Raw genomic sequence first — 27,432 nt, forward strand, 5'->3', positions numbered from 1 at the left:
GAAAATACCTAGAGTCAGCTCTGTCCCTGCATGCGGGCCTGAGCTGAGCACTGTCATTTATCTGTTCTCTTCCACTGGCAAACTCCTGATCTTTCCTGCCTTCAGAGCACATTTTCTTTTTTAATTGCTGTTGTGAAAAGAAGTTGCTGCTAGTCTTATGAATGTGTCTACCAGCAAGCTTGAGGAAAAAATATACCTAGAACTGTATAATATGTGCTTCTATTGCTCTCTCTGCAGACTGGAAATACAAGCAGAAGTGAAAAGTAGGCATTGTTCCTGGTGGCCCCATCATGGCTCCCTCTCCAGGCTCCACATTCTGCTGTGGCAATGGTTTAAACCTTTACTTAATGGAACTGCTCCCTTAGAGTCAGGAAGGTGGGTGCTCAGGCTGTACCTCACCAGATCGCCCCCCAGTCTGCCCCAGGGGCAAGCAGCGAGGGCTCAGGCCTTGCATTGTGCTGGTCCCAGGGTGTGGAGACAGCTACTTCTGTTCCAGAACTGTGTTTCACGGAGCAACTCGAGCTATGGACTTTCATCCAGGGCATGGTGTAAATCACATGCCATATAGGGAATATGAATGGAGATCAGTTAATGATTATGCCTGATCATGTCTCACCACTTTTAGTGATCAGATTGAAATAGCCCATGCTGAATGTCAATAAACCTGGAAAATACCTTAAGGCAGATACATTTTCCTCAAATGTAGGAGGGGTAGTTTTTCTTGGTCTATGATAAAGCGCAGGCCTGCTAAACCCCAAACAGGGATATGATGATAGCTCTCTCTATGGTATTTTCATTTTCTGCTTACAAGTTTTCAGACAGTGGTTTTTATTCCAGCAGTTGGATTTTTCTAGATCAGTTGCATGTCTGTTGTTATTTTAAGCCTGGATAAGTGGGCAAAGCTTAAAGGAAGAAACTGGGCGTATGTGGTCCTTTGTGCGCCCACACAGCTGTCTGCATGGCCCTGCTGTAAATGGGTTTGGGCTGGTTGGATGTTCCCTGCATGATAGCGGGACCTGGTAAGGTGCAGTCACGGAACACTGCCCCGCTGCTGGGGTGTCCTGGCAGCCAGACGGGTCAGGAACAAATGTGCCAGTCCCTGTCCAACCTATGTCAAGGGCAACTGTAAATCAAAAAGCCGGAGTTTATCCAAAGGCTTCACTAGTGCTAAGTCATTGAGTTGGCAGGGAAGACCAGTTGCGACTGAGATGTGTTTGGCTGGGATGTTGGGTTTTTTTGTCCTGTCACACTATGTGCAACCCTAAGTCCCTGACAGTTTCAGTGCCCTCTTTAAATAATTCCTTGTCTCCCATTGTGTTAGGCTGGAGTAGATGGCATCACGAGGAAATGGCAGCTTTCAGTGTCTTGTTTCTCCAAGTCACCTCCCCACTGCCTGCTGCATCCTGTCGCCTGAGCAGGGGAGGCAGCTGTGTTTGGCGGGGTGGTAGTTAACCCTTTCTGCAGGGAAAAGCTGAGCTGCTTTTCTTGATTTCAGACCCCCTCCTGCATCTTCGCAAGCTGGCTGATGCTGGCTGGGGCTGCTCTGACCCGCAGAGCACACCTGCTCCCAGCCCTTCTCTGTGCCTGCTCTTGCTCCTGCCTCACAGGCATCCCCCTGGGAGAGGGTCTCCCCCCCCCCCACCAAATCTGAGACCCGTTGGTGACCAGCAGTTTGTACTATGCTGGCACCGCCACCACCCTGTGGTTGTTCAGCCAGTTTCTCTGATGGCAGATGGCTTAATTGTCCCTGCCCGTCCCTGCTGTGTCTCCCCACCCTGTGATTTCCCCTTTGTTATGCCTGGGGCAAAGATTGCTTAAACACGTTGTGGTGCAAAACGATTAATCAGAGTCGATTAATCAGAGCCTCTGGAAAAGCTCTCTTGCAAACTCCCCGCAGCCCCTCCCAACCCTGTATTGCTTTCCAGTCAAACAGGCAGAAACCCTGACCACCTCCGGGCGCAGCAGCAGGGTCTGCTGGACTCTGTTCCCATTACACACAACAGCTTCTGACTCCAGCCCCACCGCATGCCCTCCTCCATCCCTCTTCCTCTCAGCCCAGCCTCCCTGCGACTTTGGCTTTGTTTTTCCAATGACCTAAGCCCTTCCCAGCAACCCTGCATGCCAAAGCGCTAGAAGCAAATGAGACCGGTTGCGGGATGGTCTGAACCCGCTCTCCTCCTTTTGCATAGTTAGGCTGCCTGCCCTACCTCACGTACTGCAGCCGCAGCTCTTCGCTGCCAGGTCGGAGTGAGTTCCGCTCCCCCAGCCCCTCTGCGAGCGGAGGCTCTGCTGGTGCGTGCCGTGCCGGCCCAGCGCCTCACCCACCCTCGCACCCTCACCCGCCACGGCGTGCTGGAAAGCACCACCGCAGCCAACACGAGGCAGACCTCTGCTCCCCATTGCTTGGTATGTTTTTCTATTACTGCTGTTACCTCTATTTCCTTTATTGAACTAAGGCTTTATTACAGTGCTCCTGAAATAAATCTATTTCATAGAAACATAAAATAGTTTGGGTTGGAAATGACATTTAAAGTTCATCTAGTCCAACCCCCCTGCAATGAGCAGGGACATCTTCAACTAGATCAGGTTGCTCAGAGCCCCGTCCAACCTGACCTTGAAAGTTCCCAGGGATGGGGCATCTACCGCCTCTCTGGGCAACCTGTTCTGGTGTTTCACCACCCTCATCCTAAAAAAATGTCTTCCTTGTATCTAGTCTAAATCTACCCTTTTTTAGTTTAAAACCATTACCCTCTGTCCTATTGCAACAGGCCCTGCTAAAAAGCTTGTTCCCATCTTCCTTATAAGCCCCCTTTAAGTACTGAAAGGCTGCTGTAAGGTCTCCCCGGAGCCTTCTCTTCTCCAGGCTGAACAACCCCAACTCTCTCAGCCTTTCCTCACAGGAGAGGTGCTCCAGCCCTCTGATCATTTTTGTGGCCCTCCTCTGGACTCGCTCCAACAGGTCCATGTCTTTCCTGTGCTGAGGACCCCAGAGCTGGACGCAGTACTGCAGGTGGGGTCTCACCAGAGCGGAGTAGAGGGGCAGAATCCCCTCCCTCGACCTGCTGGCCGCTCTGCTTTTGATGCAGCCCAGGATACGGTTGGCTTTCTGGGCTGCGAGCACACATTGCTGGGTCACGTGCAGCTTTTCATCCACCAGTACCCCAAGTTCTTCTCAGCAGGGCTGCTCTCAATCCCTTCATCCCCCAGCCAGTATTGATACTGGGGGTTGCCCTGACCCAGGTGCAGGACCTTGCACTTGGCCTTTTTAAACCTCATGGGCCTACTTCTCAAGCTTGTCCAGGTCCCTCTGGATGGCATCCCATTCCTCAGGCGTATCAACCGCACCACTCAGCCTGGTGTCACCTGCAAACTTTCTGAGGGTGCACTCAATCCCACTATGTCATTGATGAAGATATTAAACAGCACTGGTCCCAGTATGGACCCCTGAGGGACGCCACTTGTCACCGATCTCCATCTGGACATTGAGCCATTGACCACTACCCTCTGGATGCAACCATCCAACCAATGCCTCATCCATCAGGGTCCACCCATCAAATCCATATCTCCCCAATTTAGAGAGAAGGATGTTGTGGGGGACCGTGTCAAAGGCCTTACAGAAGTCCAGATAGATGACATCCGTAGCTCTTCCCTTGTCCACTGATGTAGCCACTCCATCATAGAAGGCCACTAGGCTGATCAGGCAGGACTTGCCCTTGGTGAAGCCATGCTGGCTGTTTCGAATCACCCCCCTGTCCTCCATGTGCCTTAGCATAGCTTCCAGGAGGATCTGTTCCATGATCTTCCCAGGCACAGAGGGGAGGCTGACAGGTTGGTAGTTCCCAGGGTCCTCCTTTCTATTGTTTTTTAAAAATGGGTGCAATTTCTGTTCTTCATAAAGTAGCACGTGCTGCCTTGCTGGCGCTTTCCATTGTCACTAGGTGACCATGGCATGGCAAGATGAAGAGGTGCCCAGCAGCCACCCTGGGAGAAGAGTCCCTGTTGTGTTTATCTGAGTAATGATCACTCACAGCTCAGCTTCTAGCTCATAGATTGTGTTTATTGATTTGCAGCAAAAGGAATAGCTGGGGTCCTGTGTTAAGAGCGATCATGCTGTTTCTTGTCTTTATTACCTGATGCTCGCTGAGCTGCTCTTGCCATGGTGCGAAGGCAGAGGCAGGCTTTTAAGAGTTCTCCATGCACATTTTGAGTTCTTTGGTGTGTGATCATCACAGACAAATTTCTGCTGTGCTCTCAGAGATCACGGCCTCTGAAACCAGAGACACTGTTGGATCTGAGATCCTACGCCATACTGGCCACTGCTCTCCCCCCAGGTGGGCCTGTGGGCAGAGGCCATCTCCACCATCTCTGCAGCGAGAGCAGGACCATTGTAGCAGCCCTTCCCCTGCCAGAGGTAGCGCGTATACCCATCTCCCCGCACAGCCCTGTATCGTCAGGCTTGTATTTCTCAGGTTAGGCATGTAGAAGTGACTGGCCTCCTTTTCCGCTTCCACAGAAGCCAAAAATTTGCCAGCCTCACGGAAAAAGATGGGGGTGGGGTGCAAATAACACTTCTGCCATTTCGCACCTACTCGGCCCTGCACCCTTGATGCTGGTCGCGGAGTATGACTGCTGCTTCAGCGTGCACGCGCAGCTGGGTGCCTCGGGCGGGTTTCTCTGCACGGAAGCACCCCACGCTTCGTCTGACACACGGAGCAGCGGGCAGGCGGGCCCGTGGGAGGAGGAGACGGGGAGAGGCTCTTGCAAAGCCTCGACTCGGCCGTCAGGCCCTAGCAAGGGCCCCCGTCAGCACCCTGCTTCCCCCCCGCCGAGGGGCACGGGGACCAGGCTCCCTGCGCCTGGTCAGCGCCGGCTACGGCCCGCCGGCGCCGCTGGGTCACCCGTCTGTGCCGGAACGTCCACCGCAGCCTCCCGCCGCCCGTCGCCGCGGTGGAAAAAACACGTTGGCGCTTTCTGCGAGCTTGCAGGTGTTTCAAGGCCAGATCCAAAGCTCCTCGCTGTCACTCAGCAAATCCCTGTTGATTCCGGCGGGCTTGGGCCAGGCCCAAGGGTGGGAAGGGTGTAACCCCTTAAACCACTGCCATACCGCTCAGCCCCTTCCTGCACAGCCCTTCCACAACGCCAGGCTCCACCTCACGCAGCAGCTATTACCTCCTCGCAGCAGCTATTACCTCCTCGCAGCAGCTATTACCTCCTCGCAGCAGATTTGCGAACCGGCTGAATAATTCCCCATTCGGGCCGTGCCCACCCGCCGCAGGCGGCAATGCTGCCCCGCTGCCGTGCAGACCAAAGTGTCCACGCTGACATGCGGTCACGGGTTTCAACAACCGTTTTAGCTGTTTCCAGTGATTTGCTGGTGGCCAAAGAAAAGAGTTTATTACTCAGAGAATGAGGGGAAGAGCTCCCTAAAACGGTTTGACTCTTAACAAATCTTTCTCTACTGGCTTGGATGTTGGGTAGACTTTTACTTGTGTACGAGCCCACAAATCAGAGAAGCTTGGGGCAGCAAGGTCAGTAAAGGAGGAAGCTTTTACACCCTACCAGCTCCCGACCCGCCAGGACTCCTGATCTGTAGGAATTAGGCTGTTTTACTTCCTTCAGACCCAGGGGCAGAGGTCGTTATGCTCTTAACTCTCCAGAGCAGGGTGGTGCTGCCTTTCTGTGTCATCAAAACCATAGTGGAATCCTGGCTAATCTGATTTCTCCTGGTACCTTAAACCACCACCCCCTTGTTATCTTTTACGGGATGTACTTCTTAGGCCAGGGACCCATCTGAGTGATGTCTTGGGGACATCTGGGAAATTTAGGCAATTATTAAATAACAATGATAACAATGACGACAACATCATATAAAGCATGACGATGACCTCAAGAAAGAATCGGACTGTGTCCTTTGATGCTGCTTACAATAAATGAAAAGTCGGGAAAGAAAAGCGACTGGTGAACCCTCTGGCCCAGGTAAAATTCCCTGTATATCCCTGGGGCTGAAGTTCACAACAGTGAAACGCGGACTGACTCTTGCAGTTTTTAGCCGGACCTGGCTGACACAGGAGGGAGAAATTAATCCTGTTGTTAGGGCTGATGGCTTGAGTTTAATCAAAACATCTCCCAGGTAGGCAGACAGTATGTGTTCAGTTGGGGATAATAAAAATTGGTTTAAAAGCATCCAACAGAGCTTTAATAGACTGTCTGAAAAAAATGCCACGCTCACAGTTATTCAGTTTCCGTTTTTTTATCTAGTCAAAATTTAACGAATTTGCCAGTCCCTGCAAAGTTTTCCAGTGCAGATAAAGCTTGAGTAGCAAGCAGGAGTGCTTATGTCTCGCACACTGCAGCCACCCGGATGGGGCTGAATCTGGCTCAACCCTGCAGTTCCTCGGTCAAAGGGAGGAATAATAATAATAATAATAATAATAATAATAATAATAATAATAATAGCTCGTATTAACACAGAATAAATGCAGCAGAAATTAGAATTCCCAGCAAATGCTTAAAACTCTGGGTTGAAGATTCAGTTTTATTTTGGCAACTCTGATAACTATTTATGTTTAAAGGGATATTTTCACCAGAAGAGGCTGGTGGAAGACAAAATCATCAGATGATGAGAGAGAATTAGTCGAGATCAGAGGATTAAGGCACTTTGGGGGAAGATCATTTTAGCAGTCACACAATGGTAGGTGGAAAATAAAATCCACTTCAAGGAAAAATTTGAACTCACCACCCAACTCCCTGGTTTCCAGTGACCTGAACTCCTTCAGGAGCAGGAGCTGGCCAGGCTGGCACTTCAGTCAGCTCTGCCCTGTGCCCAGAGATGATAGAGAAAAAAAACCCCAATATTTAGATGTATAAAGAAGGAAATTAATAATGAAATCAATAATTATGTCACCCAATCGTGCTGGCAGGTGGGTGGCAGGTTCAGCTATTCACGGGGGGTCAGAGACAGGCGGGATTTTCTCTCGAAGACGTGTGTGCCTTCTGGCACGAAGCTGGAAGGTGTGCCCACACCCAGCAGAGGTGAGGGGTGATGGCCAGAGACACCTTCCTATTTCTTGGTCCCTGTAAGGAAAGAAAGGGACATCGCTAAGAGTCTTTTTCACTTGTCACAGACATACGAAACCGATAACCTGGAACCGCGCTGTGTGGTATTTCACCGGAATTAGGGGTGAAAGGGGAATACTGCATAACTCAGGTTTCCCTTCGCACAGCCAAGGGGGATAACCTTGATCCCAAGATTATTTTTGTGTTTATCCACTGCTTATTGCAAAACAAAAAGTTGTGCTGAGGCTTCCTCCAGAGGGAGAGCCTGAGCTGCCAGACAGCCGTCCCCACTTTCTCCCTTCCTCCGGCATTTCCCTTCTTCTTCCCCACACCGAGGTGAGGCTGACATGAGGGGAGGTCCCTTCCTCACCCCCTGGCCCCTCCAGTGACACCAAAAAGAGGAGCTGTGGGTGAACTTGCAGGTCATAGTGGAAGGCACCTTGTGAATTCAAGTGCCTGGAGGGCTGGGTGGCAGCTGGGTGGGGGGTTTCTTTATTGCAGCTCTGATATTTATTTAAATCCTATGAAGTACCTAAATAGTCTCTTGGAACTTGTCCCAAAACCTATCTAACCCCCTTATCTCTGCGTAGGAAAACCTTGATTAGCAATCACAGGTTTTGGCAGTCAAAGACATCCTACCAGCTACTCAGGAACACAAGAGAGTTCTTCAGACCCGCCACTGCCTCTGGAGACTGACCCAAAGGACAATAGAGCTGCATGGTCTTGCGACATCCTCTCGTTCACTCATGATTCACCAGCTTAATTTACTCCTCAGCAAGCTAACTCTCACTCTTGGTTTTTTTTAACAGTTCTGGTATTATACAGCCTCCTTCACCAAAGAGCTGGGAGGCTTTATCCAATTGACCACTGAAAAATTAATCACTGAAGAGCAACCACCTATTAAACATGATTAAAAAACAGCAGTAAGTGCATTTTTTCCTAATGGATCTGTTAGGAAGAAACGTTACTTTTTTCCACAGGCACAAACCAAGCAAAAAACGTAAGTACCAGAAATGAGAGGTCCCACAGACCAATCTGCAAGTCTGAAGCAGAAACAATTTCACCTGGGTCACACCTGAGGTGTATTTGTCTGACATGGCATGCTTGAAAGATAAGGGCTATCTGGTTTTGCTTGGGCTTTTTCTATAGCAGAAAAGCTGTTTGGATTAACTAATTTTATATTTATCTTGATAAATTCCTGGAAAATGCCTGTGGTAGATATGCTTCCGTTAGTCTAAAGCTTGTATACATTATTTTAGCTTAATTTGGTAAACCATCAGTGCTGCTAAACCAATTTGAACATTGGATAAACTCTCAGCACTAGCCAAGCCCAGGAACACTATCAGCAAAAGCCTGGATACATGTTATTTTCAGGATTAGTTATCACTTCTTGGGGGAAGTTCTTAAATTCTCATCTCCTGAAAACAAACCATGCTCAGGTCAGTTTTCCACTTGCGTGGACACACACAACATGGTTCCTCAGGACACACTTCAGTGAGGCACCTCTGAGAGCTTTCCCCCTCGGCCCCCAGCATGGCTGCGGGGTGCCCTCAGGACACCCCATCCCTTCTGCACCACAAACCCACCGTCACGAGGAAGGAGCCACTGACGTCCCCAGAGGATTTCGTCAGTGTGCTGCAGACATGCCTGCGTGTGCTTGGGCATGATCTGGCACCTCACAAAATGCCTGCTTTCCTAATGGAGCTGGCTGGATAGTTGTCTCTCCGTCTGGGTGCGCCTGTCTCCCGACAAGGAGACCCAGACCTGTATTTCCTTTAGACTGCAGGGTTCAATCCCACATCTCTCCTTCAATTCTAGACCTCCATCAGTCCCACATCTCTCCTTCCTGAGGTTGGTGGTCAGTTGTGGAGGCAGGGAAGGAAGAAGGGACATTATTCACTCTTGTGGGACATGGCACAGGACAGAGAGCAGGCGAGACAGGTCCTGACTCATCTGGTAGTTAAGATTGGCAGCTAGGAAAGCATAATGCTACTTCTGAGCCATATTTGCAGCCTTTTATTCAGTGTTTAATGTAAAATGCATAAACAATCCTGGGAGCAGAGACTCCAGAGCCTCCTCCCCTTTCCCACCTCTAGTCCTCTAGTCCTTAGCGAAAAGTCTCCCACAAATTACCTCATTCCCTCCCCATGTCCTTTCGTCCTGCTGACTTTTGTTCCCCAATGCCTAGCTGAATAAATTCTGCAGGAGAGGTGGAGACCAAGGTCAGCCTGGGCTAACCTACAGCCTGGTGGTTATGGCATTGTGTGGGGAGTAGGAGATAGAGGTTTGAGTCCTCTCAGGTCAAGCAAGCAAAAATCTCCGAATCTTGGACGAGTCTGGGAAAACCTAAGGATGTTTCTATATTAGCATTTTAACCAGGGACAGGAACGTGTTGCTGAAGTGAACCCCCTGAGTACCTCCACTCTGGTGTTTTGGTTCATGGTGAGCAATCAGCCTGGGTCTCTTTCAAATTGAGCAAAACTGGAAAACCCTCTCCTGGACCACATCCCCTATGCTCCAGCTGCCCCGGCAGTCAGTCCACAGGGACTGGCCCGAAGGAAACCCTCCAGACCTGTATGCGGTGTGACTGCTGGGTCCTCAGCACCAGCTGTTTCTACGGACTGCTTTTGCTGGGCTGCAGTGGTTGCTAATGTCTGTAGCTGTAGCCTATGTCTGTAAATGTCATATTGCAATGTTGTGTGTTGTGATATGGTGTAATGTAATGCAATGTAGGCATAGCCAAAAGTTATTCCATGAATGAGGCAGGTGTGAAAAAAGAGAGGATCCTTGATGCGGGATTCTGCATTTTACATTAAATTATCATCATCTGCTCTTGGCAGAAAGCAGGCTGCTCAACTTTTGGTTGGAAAAGCTGCGGGAGTGTCTTCCATGCCAAAGGAGTAGCTTCTGGCCTCTACATCCAAAGGGATGGTCTAACCTCAGGAGAGAGAGGTGAGAGTACACCCCCTCCATTGGCACCACTCACAAGCCCTCCCCAGCTGTCCTGGGGTGTGGTATAGAAATGTAATGCTTACCAGAAAGTACTGGATTTCAGAAATCTGGCCAGTAGCTTCTAGGGCTTATTGGAGAGTATTTAGGCAGCTTTCCCCGTACCTCCCTTTGCTCTCTGGAATTTCAAAGGGAGCACAAGTTGTTTTATTCCTGAAGCCAGACTGGGGCCGCAGCTCTGTCATAGCACATACCAAATGGGTAAAAGGAAAAAGAAAAATTAATTTAGCTGGTTTTAGTGATTTTCACATCAGCAGGCAGTGCCATTGCACTGGCGGGTAGTGCTGGAAGTGTACTGAGTGCCACAGAAAAGAAAAAAGAGGTTCAAATCCAATTAAGCAGGCCAACTGGAGCTGTGCATAGCTAAAAGGGCATGAACATTCTTGTTTTTTATGCCAATGTTTCATGTCTCTGAAGTTACAGACATGCATGTTTATTTTGCTGATTTACAGGCAAAATTTCTGTTCCCAGGATGTACAATAGACTACACCACAATGCAACATGTCTTGACACAAGGAAGAATGACCTCACCTGAGATTCCCGGTTGCAGCTGGGAAATAAAGTATTTCAACAGCAATTGCAATCCCTGGCAGGAACTGGAAACGCTGCACATTCTGATCTTGCGTGGAATTTCCTTGTAGCTTCACATAAATGCTATCGATCAGAATAATTTCCAGTAGATTCTATCTCTTTTGAAATAATAGAAACTACTGCAATTGATTTATGAGCACCCTTGCCTGACACTCCACCTGTAACAATAAAACACCTAGCAGTAAAACATCTTGTGTGGTTTAGGCCTGATTTATTTTACATTTTTTCCACAAGCTAGACATGCACAGAGTTGCCGTAAGGTTGTTTTAATCTCATTTTTCTGTTGTCTAAACAACGCTCCCTGTAGAACTCAGGCCACCAGCCAGCCTGCATCGTGCAAACGCCAGCAGGGCCGCTGCGTTCCCCTTGCCAGTCCTAAGAGGTGAGTCCCACTGAGAATGCCTCCTGGCAATGCCTTGTCTCATTTTGGTTTTGAAGCCCACAGCCTGTGGGTCACCAAGACCTGAAATTTGCCTCTCTTCCCCTCCTCTCCATTTTCTCTGAAAGCCCAGCATATGTGGGGAACGGCTTTTTCCTGCTTTTTATTTTTGCAGAAAAGCAGGCATAACTATGTGCCAAGACAGCCCAACACCCAGTTCCCCTGTGCTGCCTTGACCAGGAAAGATATCCCAGTCCTTCATGGTGCCATACTGGGAAGGGGCTGCACACACAGGTCAGGAGAAGAGAGGAACCGAGGTGGATGCAGCAGAGGGACTGAGAGCCCACGGCTGCCACTGGGATCAGACAGAGCAGCATGGGACAACAGTGAATCTGCCAAAAGTGTTGGGAGTTACTCTGGGGCTCTCCTGGAGAGCATCCTAGCGCAGCTATGATCTCCCTCTGGGTAGGTGTGGGCAGCCTGTGTGACACACCAGTGTGTATGTGACCGTGCTGGGGAGCAGGGACGTGGGAGGGTGCAGGACAGAGCTACAGGCAAGTGTGGCTGTGGGCTGAGCCAAGAGGGGTCTGGTAAGGAAGTCCCAGCTAACACAACACTGCATGCACTCAATGTGTGGGGTTTGGGCATTTCCCCTTGAGGACGCCCCAAATCCCTCCAATCTCTCTTTCAAAATGTTACCCGTTTATGTAGTCAGATAACAAAGGAATAGATTTTTTTTTTTGTCGTCATTTTATTCTGCCACGCACCATTTACTCATAAAAACGTCAGTTAATACAGGACACCACTTAGCAGAAGGCACATTTTGGTGCTGAGAAGAGGGAGCAGCTACCTGTCAGAAATTTATTTCTCAACAAAAGAAATGATCTACTGACCCATCAAAATATGCCAGCAAGTCACGAAGTACCTGCTTAGCTGGAACCCTTTAGCAGTAAGTACTGAGAGTACACAGGTAGTGCAAACATTGCAAAAGACAGTGGTTTTCTTGGATATCTACCTTTCCCTGCCTGAAGCAAATCCCTTTATGGTGTACTTAAATAAAATGGAGAGCAGAGGCAGAAAAACTCCTCACCCAAGGGAGTTCATTTTTCCCTCTTTTGGGGTGCTGCTTGAAAGGGATATTTCTTGTCTCTGCCTGGAGTTTTTGTAATCCTGAATGCACACATTGCTTAGAAACACTCTCAATGGCATTTCTGAGGAGATGCTGTGTGGCTCATTGCCATTTCTTGGCATGATGGCTTTGTTTCTTCTGTGTCTACAGAATCCCTTCCCACAGATCTCTGCAATGGGCTCTACTGGGACTTCTGCCATTAGCGACACGATGACAAGCAAGGTGGAGCAATGTTGGTACCTGGAACATTACCTTCCCTGGGGCTCCACCACCCTTTGGAGCCAGAAATCAAGGACTCCTTCCTTATATTAATTTAGTAGTAATTACTGCTCCGCTCCTGAATGATCCGGTTGCTTTGGCTTGGTCCAAGTCCAGCTGATTCAGTCTAAGTGTAGACTCAGTAACCTCCTGAGCTCCTTTCCCTGGTTCTGTGCAGCTGAAAGGCACCTGCAGCTGCATGGAAATCCTGGAGAGAACTTTCAGGGAACATCCTGGCAGTCTGCAGCTTATCTTTTCCTTTCAAATCAGCCAATACAACTGTCTCCCCAAGGAGCTTGGAAGTCACCTTCCACTGTCCAAGTCAGGCCCAAGGAACAACCTTTCTTCTCTCTGGGAGTATTCTGCACACCAGAGACTTCTTGGTCCTCAACAAGAAGAAACACAGAAATGAGACAAGTTCTCAGTTTTTCCAGCCTGTGGCAGCTGCTGACAAAAAGACTGGGGAGAGTGACAGGGCTGAAAAGACACTGTCCTTCAGGCAAGCAAAAGGCGCTATTAGGAAAGTCAGGACAGGGAAGCACAAATGTAAAGTTCATAAGGATGTCAGGGAGAGCCTAAAATAGCAGACAGACAATTCAGACTACTGGGGAAAGAGTTCCAGGGATTTCTTCACCAGTAGCCTTTGTACCCCAAGGATACTGCCATGTTCAAAGTGTTCTCCACCTCTTATTGCACAAAGCCAGGGAAGAGCCAACATCCTTATCCCTTTCCAACTTGTTACAGACAAGCGCTATGAAACTTCATTGAATACAAAGCAACAATCACTTCACCCTTCCCGTGGCTGTTCACAATGATTTATACTGTCATAAATTACTGACTCTTTTCATGAACTGCTGGTTCAGTCCCTAGCTGTTATCTCCAATTGTAGACCAAATTTATCAGTGGAGGTCATAAACCATAAGCATTGATCATCACCTAGCCCTTAAATATTAAAAGTCCATCCAGTTATACTGAACATTTGTTTATTACCTGTAGAAATGCAGCAAAGGAACATAGCAAAACCAGAAAAATTTGGGCATGAAAAGGGTCACACTTACTGGCCCATGAACATTTTAGTCAACAGCAAAAGAATTATTTTAGTAATATGTTCATTTGTTTCTTTTTAAATTATGTTAGCAAGGTGTCTAGTATTTGCCCTGTTTTTACTTGTGTGTTTATTTGTCAGGTTTTACATATCAAATACACTATCTGACAGTCACGCTACTAGCCTGGGGTTTGCATATTCTAGAGAACTCAGAAGAGTCCTTCCAAGCAGCAATACTGTGCTGTAGTCCAGCCCCACCTCTCCCAAACCCCAGCGAAGCAGGATCTGCCTTCCTCTGACAAAGGCAGCTGCCCTCAGCTCAACAGCATTTTTCTGTACTTTGGTATTTGTTTTTGTGTCTGGTTGTTTCAGGTCAGCAGAATCATTCCAGCAAGCTGACTTCACTCCCCACTCTGGTAGTAACACTTCCCTCTTAGGTATGAAGTAACGTATAGATCATCACTGGTATCTTTTCAAGTTTGTGGAACATCAGTGAATAGATGGTATCTGAATCCTTCCTTAATGCTGCCTGGTGTCCAGCATAGACATTGATGAACCATAGCCATCACTCAAAAAGCACTACTCCCAAAGAGGAGTGGATCTGGGCAGATACTGCCATATAATCTGGGAATATACCCTTTTTCATTATAGACTCAGTGGCCCTTGGCCAAACAAGTCTTCCTGAAAGCCTACTTCAGCTTCTTTTATTATTTCCTGTACAATGCAGAGCCTCACAGTCTTGCATAATTTCTGTTGACTTTCCAACTCCAAATTGTTGCCCATTGACTAACAGCAGTCATGCTCAAGCATGCAGCTGCCTGCTTGGTTTTCTGGCATGACAGGAGCCCTCCTGATGTTGTCTCTGCACCGGGGCACTAGTGCCAGCTTTGCACGTAGCTTTGTGTGCTTCAGCACCCAAGAGCTCCGCAGGTGCTGTAGATTTTCCCCAATCAGCATCACTATCACCCTGTCACACCGTGCTCTTCTTTAATGTGCTCCACTGACTATAGAAGGCCGCCAAAAGTCAGCAGGTTTGGAGCATTCTCTAAATTATGTGCATAACCCCCTTGCAGAGTGCTAAATTATCTTCACCCCTCACTGGCAATGGAGCCCTTGTTCTTCAATACCCACATGTAAAGAAAGAGCTGCTTGGCTTCAACATGTGAAGGAGCCTTCTGATAGGATGAGTGACAGGTGCAGTTTGACAGGGAGTTGAATTGCCAGGAAAAAAAGTCTAAAAATGGAGAGTGCACAAAACCTAGGGAATCAAAAACCAAACGGTGGGCATTTGAGAATTTGACTTTTCCTTATTTCCTCGGACACTGTCCAGAGGCATCTCATGTGGCTTCACAAGCGTGTTCCAGGGACATCGCTCCAGGGAGTAGCACTGGACATGGGGGTGCCACCCAAAGGGCCCCGGGGTTGCAGCTGACTGAGAGTGCCACACAGACACAGGATCTCCAGGTCACAGCTGTAATCCAGCACACATCTCTTGGTGGAACATGTTGGTGTGGGCCTGACTGTAGCTTCTGCCTGGAAAGCTCTTTGTCATAGCCACTGCTTTGCTTTTTTTTTTTTTTACCAGCATGAGATTTTAACTGCACCCCTTAATTCCTCATGACCCTTCCCAAACCTAGTTCAACTCCTTTGTCTCTGGTTAGTTCAGCAAGAGGAAATGGTTCCCATTATATATTTGCATTCGGTAAATGACTTGGTTAATATGATGCATACATAGGTGCAACCAGGTCGTTACTGAATCATCCTATTCTTGTTTTTAATCTGTTTCAGGACTTGCACTTGAGACCTCAGCAAACTCTGCTGGATTAGTCACATAGTCAGAGATTTGAATATTGACAAAAGGAGCGAAGGAATGTACATTTTTCGGACTGAATTAAAACAATGCAAAACATGTGAATCCAGCCCACTTTCCATGGAGGAATCACACATCATCGGATGCTGTCTGCTCTCACCTCCATTCCCCTTGAGCTCCTGTCACTGAGTCCAGTGACACACAGCAGAAATTTTAATTCCAACGCTCCCCTCCCACGTCTTCCCCTTCCCTCCTTGGGGTGTACAGGATCAGCCCTTCTCCCACTGTTGGCATCCAGCCTCTCCTCAGGCTTCACTGGCACTACCCTTTGTACTTTGCAGCCTTTATGGCTGCACCATCAATACCGCCTTCAGCAATTTCTCTCCCCAGGCTCCAGCGTTTGCCACCGATTTCTCTCATTGGCTTCTTCCCATTCTTATCTGTGAATAAGTAAACTGATGTGGGTTTCTTCCATGCTCTGTGTGCTCCAAGAGATACAGAAGAACAAAACCTCCTCAGATAAGCATCAAAGATTAAAGTGTTCTTGGCAAACCTGAGAAAACTTTGCCTGAACTCTAATACTGCATTTACAGACACAGCATATGCATGACAAAGGGTGGGAATTAGTCACAAGGAAGGTCTGCCCCTAGCTCTGGCCTGTTCCCTGCACCCCCTCTCCTTTAGGGAAGATTGTTTCTGAGGGACAGTGGAAAGCACCTTCCCAGAAGCAAAGAAAATCAGGACCCTCCTTTGTAAACTCTCCTTTGCCGGTGCCTGGGCGGGGGAGACCCCCTGAGCTGCGAGGCCGGCCGGCGTGAGCGGGCTGGGCCAGCCGGGAGCCCCCCGGGGGGAACAGGCAGCAGTCCTGGGAAGGTGTCTCTGGAGCTGCAGGACTTGGACAAAGGACCTGGGAAGTGGAGGGAACCATGCTAATCAGTTCGAATTAGGCAGAAAAGGCAAACAGCCGCTAACAAAGTAAATTCTGGTTGCCACAGGGGAGCGCAACAAGGGAGCAGGCAGCTACTGACACTTTAAAGTGTCACTTTAAGTGTCACTTTACAGTGTCACGCTGTTGGTTTTATTTATTTATTTATTTTTTACAGCTGGATGAAATTATGAAACCTGTTAAACCTCCTTTCTAACCCACACAGCCAAGATTTCACCAACAGAAGACAGGGCCCACACTCTCTTGTGGAGTAACTTTGGAGAATAATTTTGAGGAACTGTCTGGTAGAAGACTAGGTGCTGTAGCCCTCTCCAGAAACCTCCTGAATTGTTTGAACTGGGCAGTGAACATAAAAAAGGGTTGATGTCTTATGCACTGGCTTCTTTTTTTCAGTGGTCTTAAGCTTTGCCTGACAGAGAAGAGTTTCGAGACTGTAAGGATTATGGGATCGATGTCTGCGGTGGGAGTGACCAGCAGCAACGCTGATAGAATCCAGGATCTTTGCAGCCCTTAACATTAAGTTGGGTTTAAAAAGCACAGAGTGCTGTTTTCACACTCAGACCAGCCTCCCATTCTCTGATCTTCCTCCTACAGCACTTAACCACAGCGGTATTTTTATCAAATTAACAGTTTCCTGTTTAAAAAGCTGAAAGACGATGAAGTAGCAAACAAAGTAATTATGTCAAACAATAAAAGTTTGTTCTTTGTAAATAAAATGTTCCTTGAAAATTACACGAGCCCATTTCTTCTGTGTGGGAAGGGAGGAGGCAGAGTGTACCACACACGGGAGCTGTGTAAGCTTTAAGAATTCAGTGTTGTGTAGTAGACATGGAAGCTACGGCTTTATGGATTTGAGCTCCTACAACCCTGTGTCTGTATTAGCCAGACCTTGCCAACAACACTTCAGGCACTGTTGTATAAAACGCAAAGGCTTAATTTTTAAAGGCTGTGACGGCAATTAAAGTGAATATAAAAATATTGGCTGGGTACCTATTTCAGACACTAATACGCATGTAAAGATATTGAAGGAGACAAAGTGGTTTGCTCAAAGGCTAAACAGGTATGGTATTTTTGGTCCTAGTATGACTAAAACAAGTGTTTGAAAAGTAAACGCAGAGACAAACTGGTTATGCATGCTGAGTTGAACTGGGAAGGTGCTTTTATTGCTGATGTTAGTGCAAAAATGTCAGATGTAACACATATTTAACTCAGCCTCAAAGAAATAAAAACTATTACCAAAGCATGATCTGAGTCTATAGCTGCATTTCCAGTTGATTAACAATAACTGTGCATGGCAAGTAGCAAGTAAGCTGCTAGATGTTGAAAGAGCCTCATTTTAAGCAAAAATGATGAATAAGGAGGTTGCTACACATATGAATTAGCAAAAATCAAAATGCTGGTGAATAGCACATTATAAAAGTCATGCTTCATGGTAGTCAAAACTAAACCTGCCTATGAGGAATAGCAAAAGGTCTTATCCAGTGTGAGTAACTGGGTAATAAAATGGCAAATGAACCTCAGTGTCTGCTGGTGCGAAGTAAGATACAATGAGAAAATTAATCCAAAGTACACCCGTTCAAGGATATGGGCATATATGTACCCCAGGAGGTACTGTTCTTGTTTCTAGAAACACTTAGGAAATAATCTTGGAATGACTATGAAAAAAGTCATTTTGTTGCTTTGAGGTGTCTGAAAAATGAAAACAAGTAAATAGGAATTACTAGAAAATGATGGAGAATGCAACAGGAAGCATTGCTCTGTGCATATATAAACTGAGCAGGTACTCGGACTGCTCTTGTAAAAAAGGCACAAAAAGTTGCGATGAGGATAATGAAGATATACAATAGCTCCTGCGTGGCATGGATTCAACTATTAGGCCTTTCAGCACAGAATAAAAAAGATGGAGAGAGGATATGACAGAAGTTTATGCATTCATGGAGGAGATGAACAGGGAAAGACAATGAGCTATTACTCCCAGTGGTGAGGACTCAGGAATGTCCCATAAAATTATACAAGAGCAGGTTTTCAGTAAGTGAAACAAATTTTTTTTTTCACCACACGTAGTTAAGCTATTGAGTTAATTACTCCAGGATCTTGTGGATTTTGAGATATATATATGAGATAAATATTAAATATTTATATAATCCAGATACAGATGACATCAAAACATGGTTAGACAAAGCAATGCCAGAGAGTGAAGCAGACTATTAAATGTATAGATCCAGACAGAGCCTCTGGAGGCGCCTGGGGGCTGTTGAATGAAGAGGTGCAGACATAGCCTTTGGAAAGCCGTAAGACATTACTGGAAGATGATGCCAAGATTTCTGCTATCTTGAAATAAGCTAAAAACTGTTTCTCTGTTGAGAAAGTTACAATGGTATTTATTTTCCTATTTTTATGAAGCTTTTATTTTCACATTACTTTACAATCCACAAAATCAATGTTTTGTACATATACACACACTTTGTAACATTCATCACTTTGCTACCAGAATAACCCTTCCTTACAGCTGAAGCTTCACAGATGCCAGAGTTGTTAATACTTGGCTCTCGTACCTCCTGCCAACTAGCCAGGTGTTAAGCAAAGCATAGGCAATAAGCCTGCACCCCTGGATTTGTGCTCTGTCAGAATTCCTTGCCAGGATTCCCCTCTCCTTTCCAAATAAAGCATTACACACTTCCTCATACATAGAAGCAAGCAAACAAAAATGAAGGAAAGTAAAGGTAGCACTCAGTTTTACCACAGATTTTTGTTTGGTTGTAAACGAAAACTGCTGTGGCAGTACTGAGCAACAGGAGCTGTGGATTTCTTTCAAGCATTTACAGTTACCACCATCAAACTTGGGTATTATTTTATAAAACATAATTGATTCTTCCAGACATTTCTTCTTAGATTATTTAAAGATCTTACATATCTGACTTCATTTTCTAAACCTCTGAGAGCAAAACCAAATTCACACTGCCATTTTTAAGATACACACGCAAGTTCTAGTTTCTTGTAATTGTTATCTACACAAATTACTAGATCAAGCTTAAATTTTATTTAAATCCCTACTGATGAAAGCATTTCTACTTCTAGACACGCCTCACAAAACCAAGCTCAGTACTAAGTGCAACATTCAGGACAGATTTTTACTTCAATATACAGACACAAACACACCATTTTCAGCAGTACTTTATATACTTAGACAAATTTTTATTATCTCACAAGTCATATGCATAACATTTCACCACCTAGCTTTCCTACACACCCTCTTTAACACAGCATCCTTTTTTGGTAGGATTTTTGGTCACAGTGTTTTAAAAAGCAAAGTCTCTTTACTGTGCTGTAATCAAGTGTCATTTAATAGAAGTCATTCTTGGTTGGATGTTTTGAGTGAAGCACAGACCGTGTGACGCAGACCTGTGCCTGACAGCAATACTTTACAATCAAAGTCCAAGGTAAGGGCTGCAGTGCTGATCCAACTAATTCATGCCTGGCTGGCCATGGCTTCCATCCTCAGAAGCTTTCCTTAAAGATGGGGGTTTAAAGGACACTATAAGAGGCCTTTTTAATTTTTTGACTGTCAATAACAGAGCTCAAGCTCCAGAAAAGTAACGCCTAGTGACTTTTCACAAGGCAAGTAACTCTTCTTTGATTCACTCTTTATACTTTCTGCTACATTATTTTCTCTCATAAAACCAACTTTAGCAGTGAAATCAAGGTTGTGCACAGTAGTGAGGATACCGGAAAGGTTTCTTACAGCTGTAAGAAAGCCCACAAGATTTCAAAGGGAAAACAACCGTGAGCCTTACTTCTGTCCTGCCCGTAGCTGCCTGCTGCCCTTGTTATGCCTGCATCTGGCTACCAAGATCATTCTATTTGTTAATAACAAATTAGCAGTTAGTTTATCTGTTACTTGGTTCCAAATTCCAAGCATCTAAGGTCTCTGAGGTTTCTTTCTCCAGCCCTGCAGCACCCTTCAGAAAGCCTCCGGGAGCTGCATTTTATCTGACCGTTGTCCAAATTAGCCCACGGTGACGATTTCCTCGGGCTGCCATGGCACTGGGGCAGTTTCGGAGGGTCCCACAGGACTGGACTTCCCTCCGGGACATGTTTTTCTGCTAACGCTTGGGAATCAGTCCCGGCGCAGGGCCGCGTTTGCAGGGTACGGAGCCCACTCTGCCCGATGCTCGTCCCTCGGCAGGGCTCTGGGCAGGGACATCCCGGACGACCCCGAGGGCGCTCCCCCCGGGGGGCACCGGGGGCTGTCGGAGCCCCGATCCGTCCCCAGCAGCTCCCGCCCCGCGCCGGGACTGGCCGGCGGCCCCGCTGGCGCGGCAGAGCCCGGTGCCGGCGCCCCCTCCTCAACCCCTCGGTCCTGCCCGGCGGCGGGGACGGGCGGCCCACGGGCGGCCCCGGCCCCGGCCCCGCCCCGGGCGGCCGGAGGAGCCGGGCGCGGACAGAGGCGGGCGAGGGGCGGGTTAAAAGCGGCGGCAGGTGAACGGGGAGGGACCTTAAAGCTCCGGGGCGGCGAGGCTGGGACCGGCCGCTCCGCAGGCACCGCCGGACCCGGACCCGGACCCGGACCCGGGAGCGGAGCAGCGCAGCAGCGCAGCGCGGCGCGCCGGTCGCGTCCCGGCGCCCTGCCGAGCCGTGCCAGGTGAGGGTCCGGAGCGGCTGCCGTGTGCCGGAGCGGTGGGTTAGGCTGCGCGCCCCCGCAGCGGGTCGCGATCTGTGTAGCGTGCCGGCGCGGAGCCCGGGCCGGGGGCGTCCCCGGCGGGGCTGGGGTCGGGGGCGGCCGCAAGCGGCGGAGGGGGGGGGAGCTGCGAGGCGGGGGTAGACACGCCGGGCCCCCGGGCCCCCGTTGCCTGTCGGCGAGGCAGCCGTGCTCGGCTTGGGGCTGACTGCCCCCGGCCCCGGGACTGGCCGAGGCGGCGGGGCTGCGGGTCGGGGCGGCCCGGGGCGGCAGCGAGCCGGGGGGCTGCCGCAGCGCAGCCGGCTCTGGGAGGAGCCGTCGGGCCTCAAAGCCAAAACTGGCGTTGGCAAATGGGTGTCTACCGCCGGGAGCCGATTGCGATCGGCCGTGGCGTTTCCCGCTGCGGGCGCCGCGTCCGCCCCAGCGCTCCGGCCGCTCTGCAGTTGAGGGGAGCAAAGCTCGGGGCGGAGGGAGGGGTGGGCTGGGAGCCGCCTCGGGGCGTCCAGCTTGTAACCGCAAAGTGGGGGTTCCGAGTGGTTTCCAATAAAATGATGTCTTGGTTGGCAGGGTGAGCGTCCCGGTGGATTCACTCAGTCACCACAGTCAGTTTCAGTGTTTCTGCAGTGGCAGATGAGCACGGAGAAATGTTGGTTTTTTCCCCCCAAACTGGCAGCACTGCTTCAGAACTGCAGTGTGAGACTGCACTTGGAACTCAGGTTGTTCGTCCCACTGGGATATACACTTCAAATACTTTCCTTCCGTCCTGATTAGCCTCTTGTGACATTTTCATTGACTTTGTTTTTAATGACTATGCCAACAGACGTGAGGAAATTCTTAACAGAAAGATGCAGGTATCTGATCATACCCTAGAGTTTAGGTCAGTGTAAAAAGTTGCGTAAAATGCTGCCAGTTTCAGCAGAGACAAAACATGAGAAGTCCAAGGAATTCCAGCCACCTTCTCAAAGCTTTTTTTTCTCATCTTATCCAATTTCACCTTTCCTGATCACGGTGAATCTGACCTCTCCCTCTTGCCTCAAGGCTTGTCTGTACAAGCTAGGCCCTTGTACCAAGGGTATGTGCTGGGGCACGTTAGTCCTTTAGTTGTGTTGTAACTACACCAGGGTAGAGAATTTTTTTTTTTTTTTCCTCTGTTATGTGAGAATCAGAGATTTTGAAAACTTTGACCAGTGTGGTGTTGCAAGGTACCAGGCTCTCCCCACAGCACATAGCCAGCACCAAGAGGTGATGGAGCTCTTATCCATGGCCGGTGTGGTCCTTCCACACAGCAAAGCTGAGCTCCAGCCTTGAAAGATGATGGACCAGCTATGCAAGTTCCCAGCTCTGGTTTCAAAGTGTTTTGTCCGATTTGGTGATAGTTTCCAAATGGCTGCGATCAGTGAAAGCTGAGCCCTGAGACTGAATTCTGACTTCAGCGAAACTTATGTTTAACTTTCAAAGGGGTAAAGAGTGTGGATTTTAGTCTTAAAGAGTAGGAGGAAAGAAGGAAAGCTGAAATGGAGCTTCTCTGAAGTTTGACCTCCTGCTTATTCTGCTGGGGTGTGATAGCATCTAGAAAATCAACATAAACTTTTTAGCTGAGGGCTTTTTCCTCTCAACTTTATGGGTCTGCTTGCCTCCTTTTTGGATGAGATAGCAATGAATGTGGAAGGGCAGGCTCTGCGGTATCTTCTTTTGCCTGTTGATTTGTGCTATATATGCATGCAGCCCTGACAGAGCTGGCTTGAGGCTTCTCAGCAGTGTTGGCAAAACCAAATGCTATACTTGTGAGATGAAGGGCCACGTCTGAGCTACAGCAGAAAGCCTTGGAGGCCTGCTGGAGGTGTTTGGGTGGAGTGAGGGCTTCTGCTGAAGAAGGCCAAGTAGTACTTACTTTGCAGGCAAAGAAAGCACCAGCCCAGCCTTTTCGGGCTGTGGTGTTGGCAAAGAAATCCTGCGAAAACTACTAGAGAAGTCTCTACTTTGTCCAGATGTGGCCTTAACTTGTGCAGTGACAGTAATTTCTGTCACTTTGGGAAATACATTGAGAGGCAAAACACTGATGACGGTCAACCACAGAAAGGGGAATATCTCAAGAAAGGGAAGGAGGGCATAGAGGATGCATGGAGGAAACGTATTTGAAGATGTAACTTATTTCCTGCCCAAAGCCTTGTTGAGAAATATACCAAGGTATGCTTGTCCCATCATAAATACAAGGAAGGAGAGAGTTTAATAAGCTGTTTGAATCCATAAACATATGAGTGACATTAATGAAAGTGACTTGCATTTGCATATGATTTTTAAGTGAGTCCTAGGAAGTCCTCTCGTTTGTAGAAGGTCTAGATCTGATTTTTCACCCTCTGAAAAGTGACCATTTGGTGTATTATGTCATCCTGCAGGTAAAAGGACACAGAAAAGAAGATGGACTGGGGAAGTCTGCAGGACGTTTTAGGAGGTGTAAATAAACATTCAACCAGTATCGGGAAGATATGGCTCACAGTCCTGTTCATCTTCCGTATCATGATCCTGGTTGTGGCTGCAGAGAGAGTCTGGGGAGATGAACAACAAGATTTTGTCTGCAACACGCTTCAGCCCGGTTGCAAGAATGTTTGCTATGATCACTTTTTCCCCATCTCTCACATCAGACTCTGGGCCCTGCAGCTGATCTTTGTTTCCACACCTGCGTTGTTGGTGGCAATGCATGTAGCTTACACCAGGCACGAGAAGAAAAGGCGATTCAGAAATGGTGAGAAAATTGATATTGAAGAGCTGAAAAATGAAAAGATTCACATTCGAGGCCCCCTGTGGTGGACATACACCAGCAGTATCTTCTTCAGGATCATCTTTGAAGCAGTCTTCATGTATGTGTTCTATTACATGTATGATGGGTACCAGATGCCTCGCCTGGTGAAGTGCAATGCATGGCCCTGCCCCAACACAGTCGATTGTTTTGTGTCTCGGCCCACTGAGAAGACCACATTTACTATTTTCATGCTTGCTGTGTCTGGGATCTGCATGATGTTGAATCTGGCTGAGTTGTGTTACCTAGTGATAAAAATTTGCATGAAAGAATCCAGGAAAACAACGGTTTTAAAATAATTCCCTGGTTTCAGGATTTCCTAGCTCCCCATTTCCCTTAAACTTTCTTAGGTGTCAGAAAACAATCAGCAACATTTTCACACTCAAGGAAAAGGATAAAAATGAATTTCATTCATGTTTTAAAAATTATAGCCTCCCTGGGAAGCTGCCACTGAGGCAGGTTTAAAAGATCATGAGCTAATTCAGTATTCCTGCATTCACAAATAGAGAGAGCAACCTTCTGGCAGCAGCTTTTCCAAGTATGCTTACTGCTGGGATCCTGTTGTTGGGACAGAGTCACTTTTCAAAAATGGGAGTGGAAAGGCCCAGGGAAGGCTCTAGTGCCCAAAGCAGGGCCAGGAATCACAAACACACTGTGTCAGCTTCAGAGGCGAGCCAATAACAAAGGGTTTTGGTCAAAAGTAGGGTGAAGGTTTTCTGGGGGGAACTTGTGGCCTGTTAAAAGGAAGAAGACAGGGAGGTGACTGTGTTAATAGCAGGTGTCCTATTCTCCAAGTATTCCGAAGAGCAAGGAAAGGGCCTAGGAACACAAGTACTCTATGGCAATGCATGCTGTCAGCTCTGCTGGGCACCAGCAATGGTTTTTATCTTTTTATCTCCTCACCTGCACTGAGGAGCATCTCCTACAGGGTTGGGGGTGGCCAGTCTCTACTGCCTGTGAATGTCATTAGGTCAGTGCTGCCTCCCTCCACTCACAGGGGCTGCAGCAGTGGGAGGAATGAAGTTTGGATTTTCATTCTCTTGGTCAGGTGAAAGAAAAGATTGTCACCTTTGAGATGGTGGGGGCAGTGCAACGGTCTTCCTCTTCCTCCCAACACTTTGTGAAGAATCTCAGTATAGTAGATTTTATTTGATGAAGAGACTTTTTACCACCTGGCTGTGCCTCCTTCAGCTGTGTACCTTTAAAAGTTTGGTTTGGTTTTTTTTTCAGTAAAAGCCAAGAAAATTTGCCTTGTTTCATTCTGTTTGTTATCCAAAAGAAGTGCTTCAACTTACAGCTTGATATGCAGTAGATTGCACCTACCATTGCTCCTTCCATTAGTCCCTTTTTCCTATCCAACCTGCACAGCTTTCCTTCATAAAACCATCTCCCTATCTGAGGTACCTTTCAAGTGAGTCCATCAAACCACTCCCAATCTCTCTGACAATCCACACTGTGAGACTGAATCACCTTTCTTCTTACGGTAGGTCTAGCAGGAATTACAGACATCTTGCAGAGCTAAAATAGCAATGGGACCCAATCAGAAATGAGGAGGAATTTGATATTTTTCTTAAAGTTCACATTGCTGAGCTGTGAATTGTTTATTACCAACTTGAAGAACTATGTGAGTCAGTCTGGTCTTGTCTCTCCAAAGTAGTCTCAAAATGTGTTTTATGCCTGTCACAAGCAGCTACACCAGCACATACGGTAACACAGTTTATCTCCCAAGTGCCTGCCCAGTGAACCCACTTCTAGAAAGCTGGCTATTTCTCCTCCTTAGCTTTAATAACTGGCTTTTCCCCCAAATGAATGAGTGCTATCTCAGCTTCTCTATTTGCATCCATTTCTTACTGTACCTTTAAGTTTATCACTGTTGGAGTAAACAAAGCTGCATGAATTAAGACCCATGACCCCTCACTGTGCACTGGAAGCAGGCCATAAGCAGGCTCCCATTGCTTGTGAGCTACATCCAGTGTTACAACTTGACTGCAGATGGAAATCTGTCATCTAAGTGGGGAGCAAGAAAAGCATAAAAACGCCATCCTCAGAAGTATGAACAAAAAAAGATGGAAAGTCATTGATAATAAGCTGAACTGGAAAATTGGACTGTGAAAATATCCTTAATTCAACTCTAAAGAGCAAAGCTTGGCACATATCAGGTTTGTGTTCTTGCATTGTTCCGCGTACAAGTACGAAGAGAACAAACTATCTACGCTCCCGGTGCTCTAGTATTACATTTCTTTTGTAACAACAGGATTTTAATTTTTTTTTCTGGAATTATAATTAAAGCACTCTTGTGGTGTCTGTTTTCTGTATTACTTGTATGTGCCCTGTATTACTTAAGGTGTCTAATGAAAATCCGTTTACCATAATGGAATATGTATGCACCAATACTACATTTAATAGCCAAGGGCTACTGTAAGGATTTTAGCCTTCTGCTGCAAGTTGGTTTTTCAGTTGGTTACACTGCCTGTTGTCCTGCAGACTTCATGAGCTGATAGTGGAAGGTCACATATGTGACCCCTACTAGAAGTCAAATGTGCTGCCTAAGTCAGCCTTGTACTAGCAGAACTGCAGCTGGAAAAGGCTGGTGATAAATAACTTAACCAGCTCCATAGGGGAGAGAAGTTTGTTTACCCAGCCTGCCTTTGAGTTTAACTGGAACTTGGAATGAGACACACCAAAACTGGTAACACTAACACTATCAGGTTATCTTCAGCTAGCAGTTTTGCAACTAGATTATCACACAGGGAAAAACGATAGATATAGGGAAAATGCCTGGAAGTGGTCAAGAGAGGGCTCTGATCCAGAGCTGCAGCATCAGGTGGTAATAGCTTTACCAGGAGATATCTGCTGTCTCTGACATTTATTTTCTGTGTATATTAAATTTGAGTAAACAGCTGCTTTGTAGGGAAAAAATTTCAGATACTTCATAGGAGCATAGGAATTGCACCTATTTCTACATGTGCTACATTGTGTGGTTGACATACAAATGGATTTCATACAGATTAAAATACAATGCTGTGTTGGAATTGTGTGTGTTCTTTCCTGAAATATACTAGAAGTGTCTACATTTTTGGCACTTGGTTCCTGGGCTCTTCTCAGAATGAAGATTGCAAGAGTTGAAAACTGAAGCAGCAAATCTGATGTCATGACTGTAAAAGAGACTAATTCTGCACTGTCCAGTGTAGCTAGTGTGGTATCAGAACTGGGATGTGTAGGAGTGGGACTGGCTAGAGTTATACCTTGACTGAAATCACCAGGAGAAGTCACCATTGACTTCATCAAGCTACACTTTCATCCAAAACCTTGAAACCAAAACAACAAACATGTTTGTCAGAAAGGGGTAGGGCAGGGACGAGAAGCAAACTTCACTGTTAACTCGTAGGCTCACCTAGAGAAAAAAAACCTAACTCCCATGGCAGAAAAACTGATTTAAAAGGAAATCAGGAGTATAAATCTGTATTTATGATTTCTGGATATAAAAGTACCTTTATTAAAGGTTTTCTTAGACAAAAATAAAAAAAATTCTTCAGATGTTTTACAGTTATGAGCCAATGTACTGTTATTTCCTGTCTGACAGCAAGAATATAAAAGACAAATGATATGGTCCATACAGAGAAGAGCACTCCTGCACCATGGAGGCTCAATTCAAAATAGCAACACTGTTAAAAATTGCTTTATTTTGTAAAAAGTGTACTGCAGCAAATAAGCAATAGCTAAGAGCACTTTAC

At 47.1% G+C, this 27,432-nt stretch overlaps 1 protein-coding gene across 1 annotated transcript; it reads left to right on the plus strand.

Moving 5' to 3' along the window:
* The first annotated feature begins 20,671 nt into the window (after positions 1-20,671).
* Positions 20,672-26,617, plus strand: LOC115353484 (gap junction beta-2 protein-like). The gene is made up of 2 exons (XM_030042971.2): positions 20,672-20,865; positions 23,298-26,617. The coding sequence occupies exon 2, from the start codon at positions 23,320-23,322 to the stop codon at positions 23,995-23,997; it is 678 nt and encodes a 225-aa protein (XP_029898831.1). The 5' UTR covers positions 20,672-20,865; positions 23,298-23,319; the 3' UTR covers positions 23,998-26,617.
* The last annotated feature ends 815 nt before the right edge of the window (positions 26,618-27,432 follow it).

This window comes from Aquila chrysaetos, chromosome 19, assembly GCF_900496995.4.
Source record: "Aquila chrysaetos chrysaetos chromosome 19, bAquChr1.4, whole genome shotgun sequence".
Lineage (NCBI taxonomy): Eukaryota > Metazoa > Chordata > Aves > Accipitriformes > Accipitridae > Aquila > Aquila chrysaetos.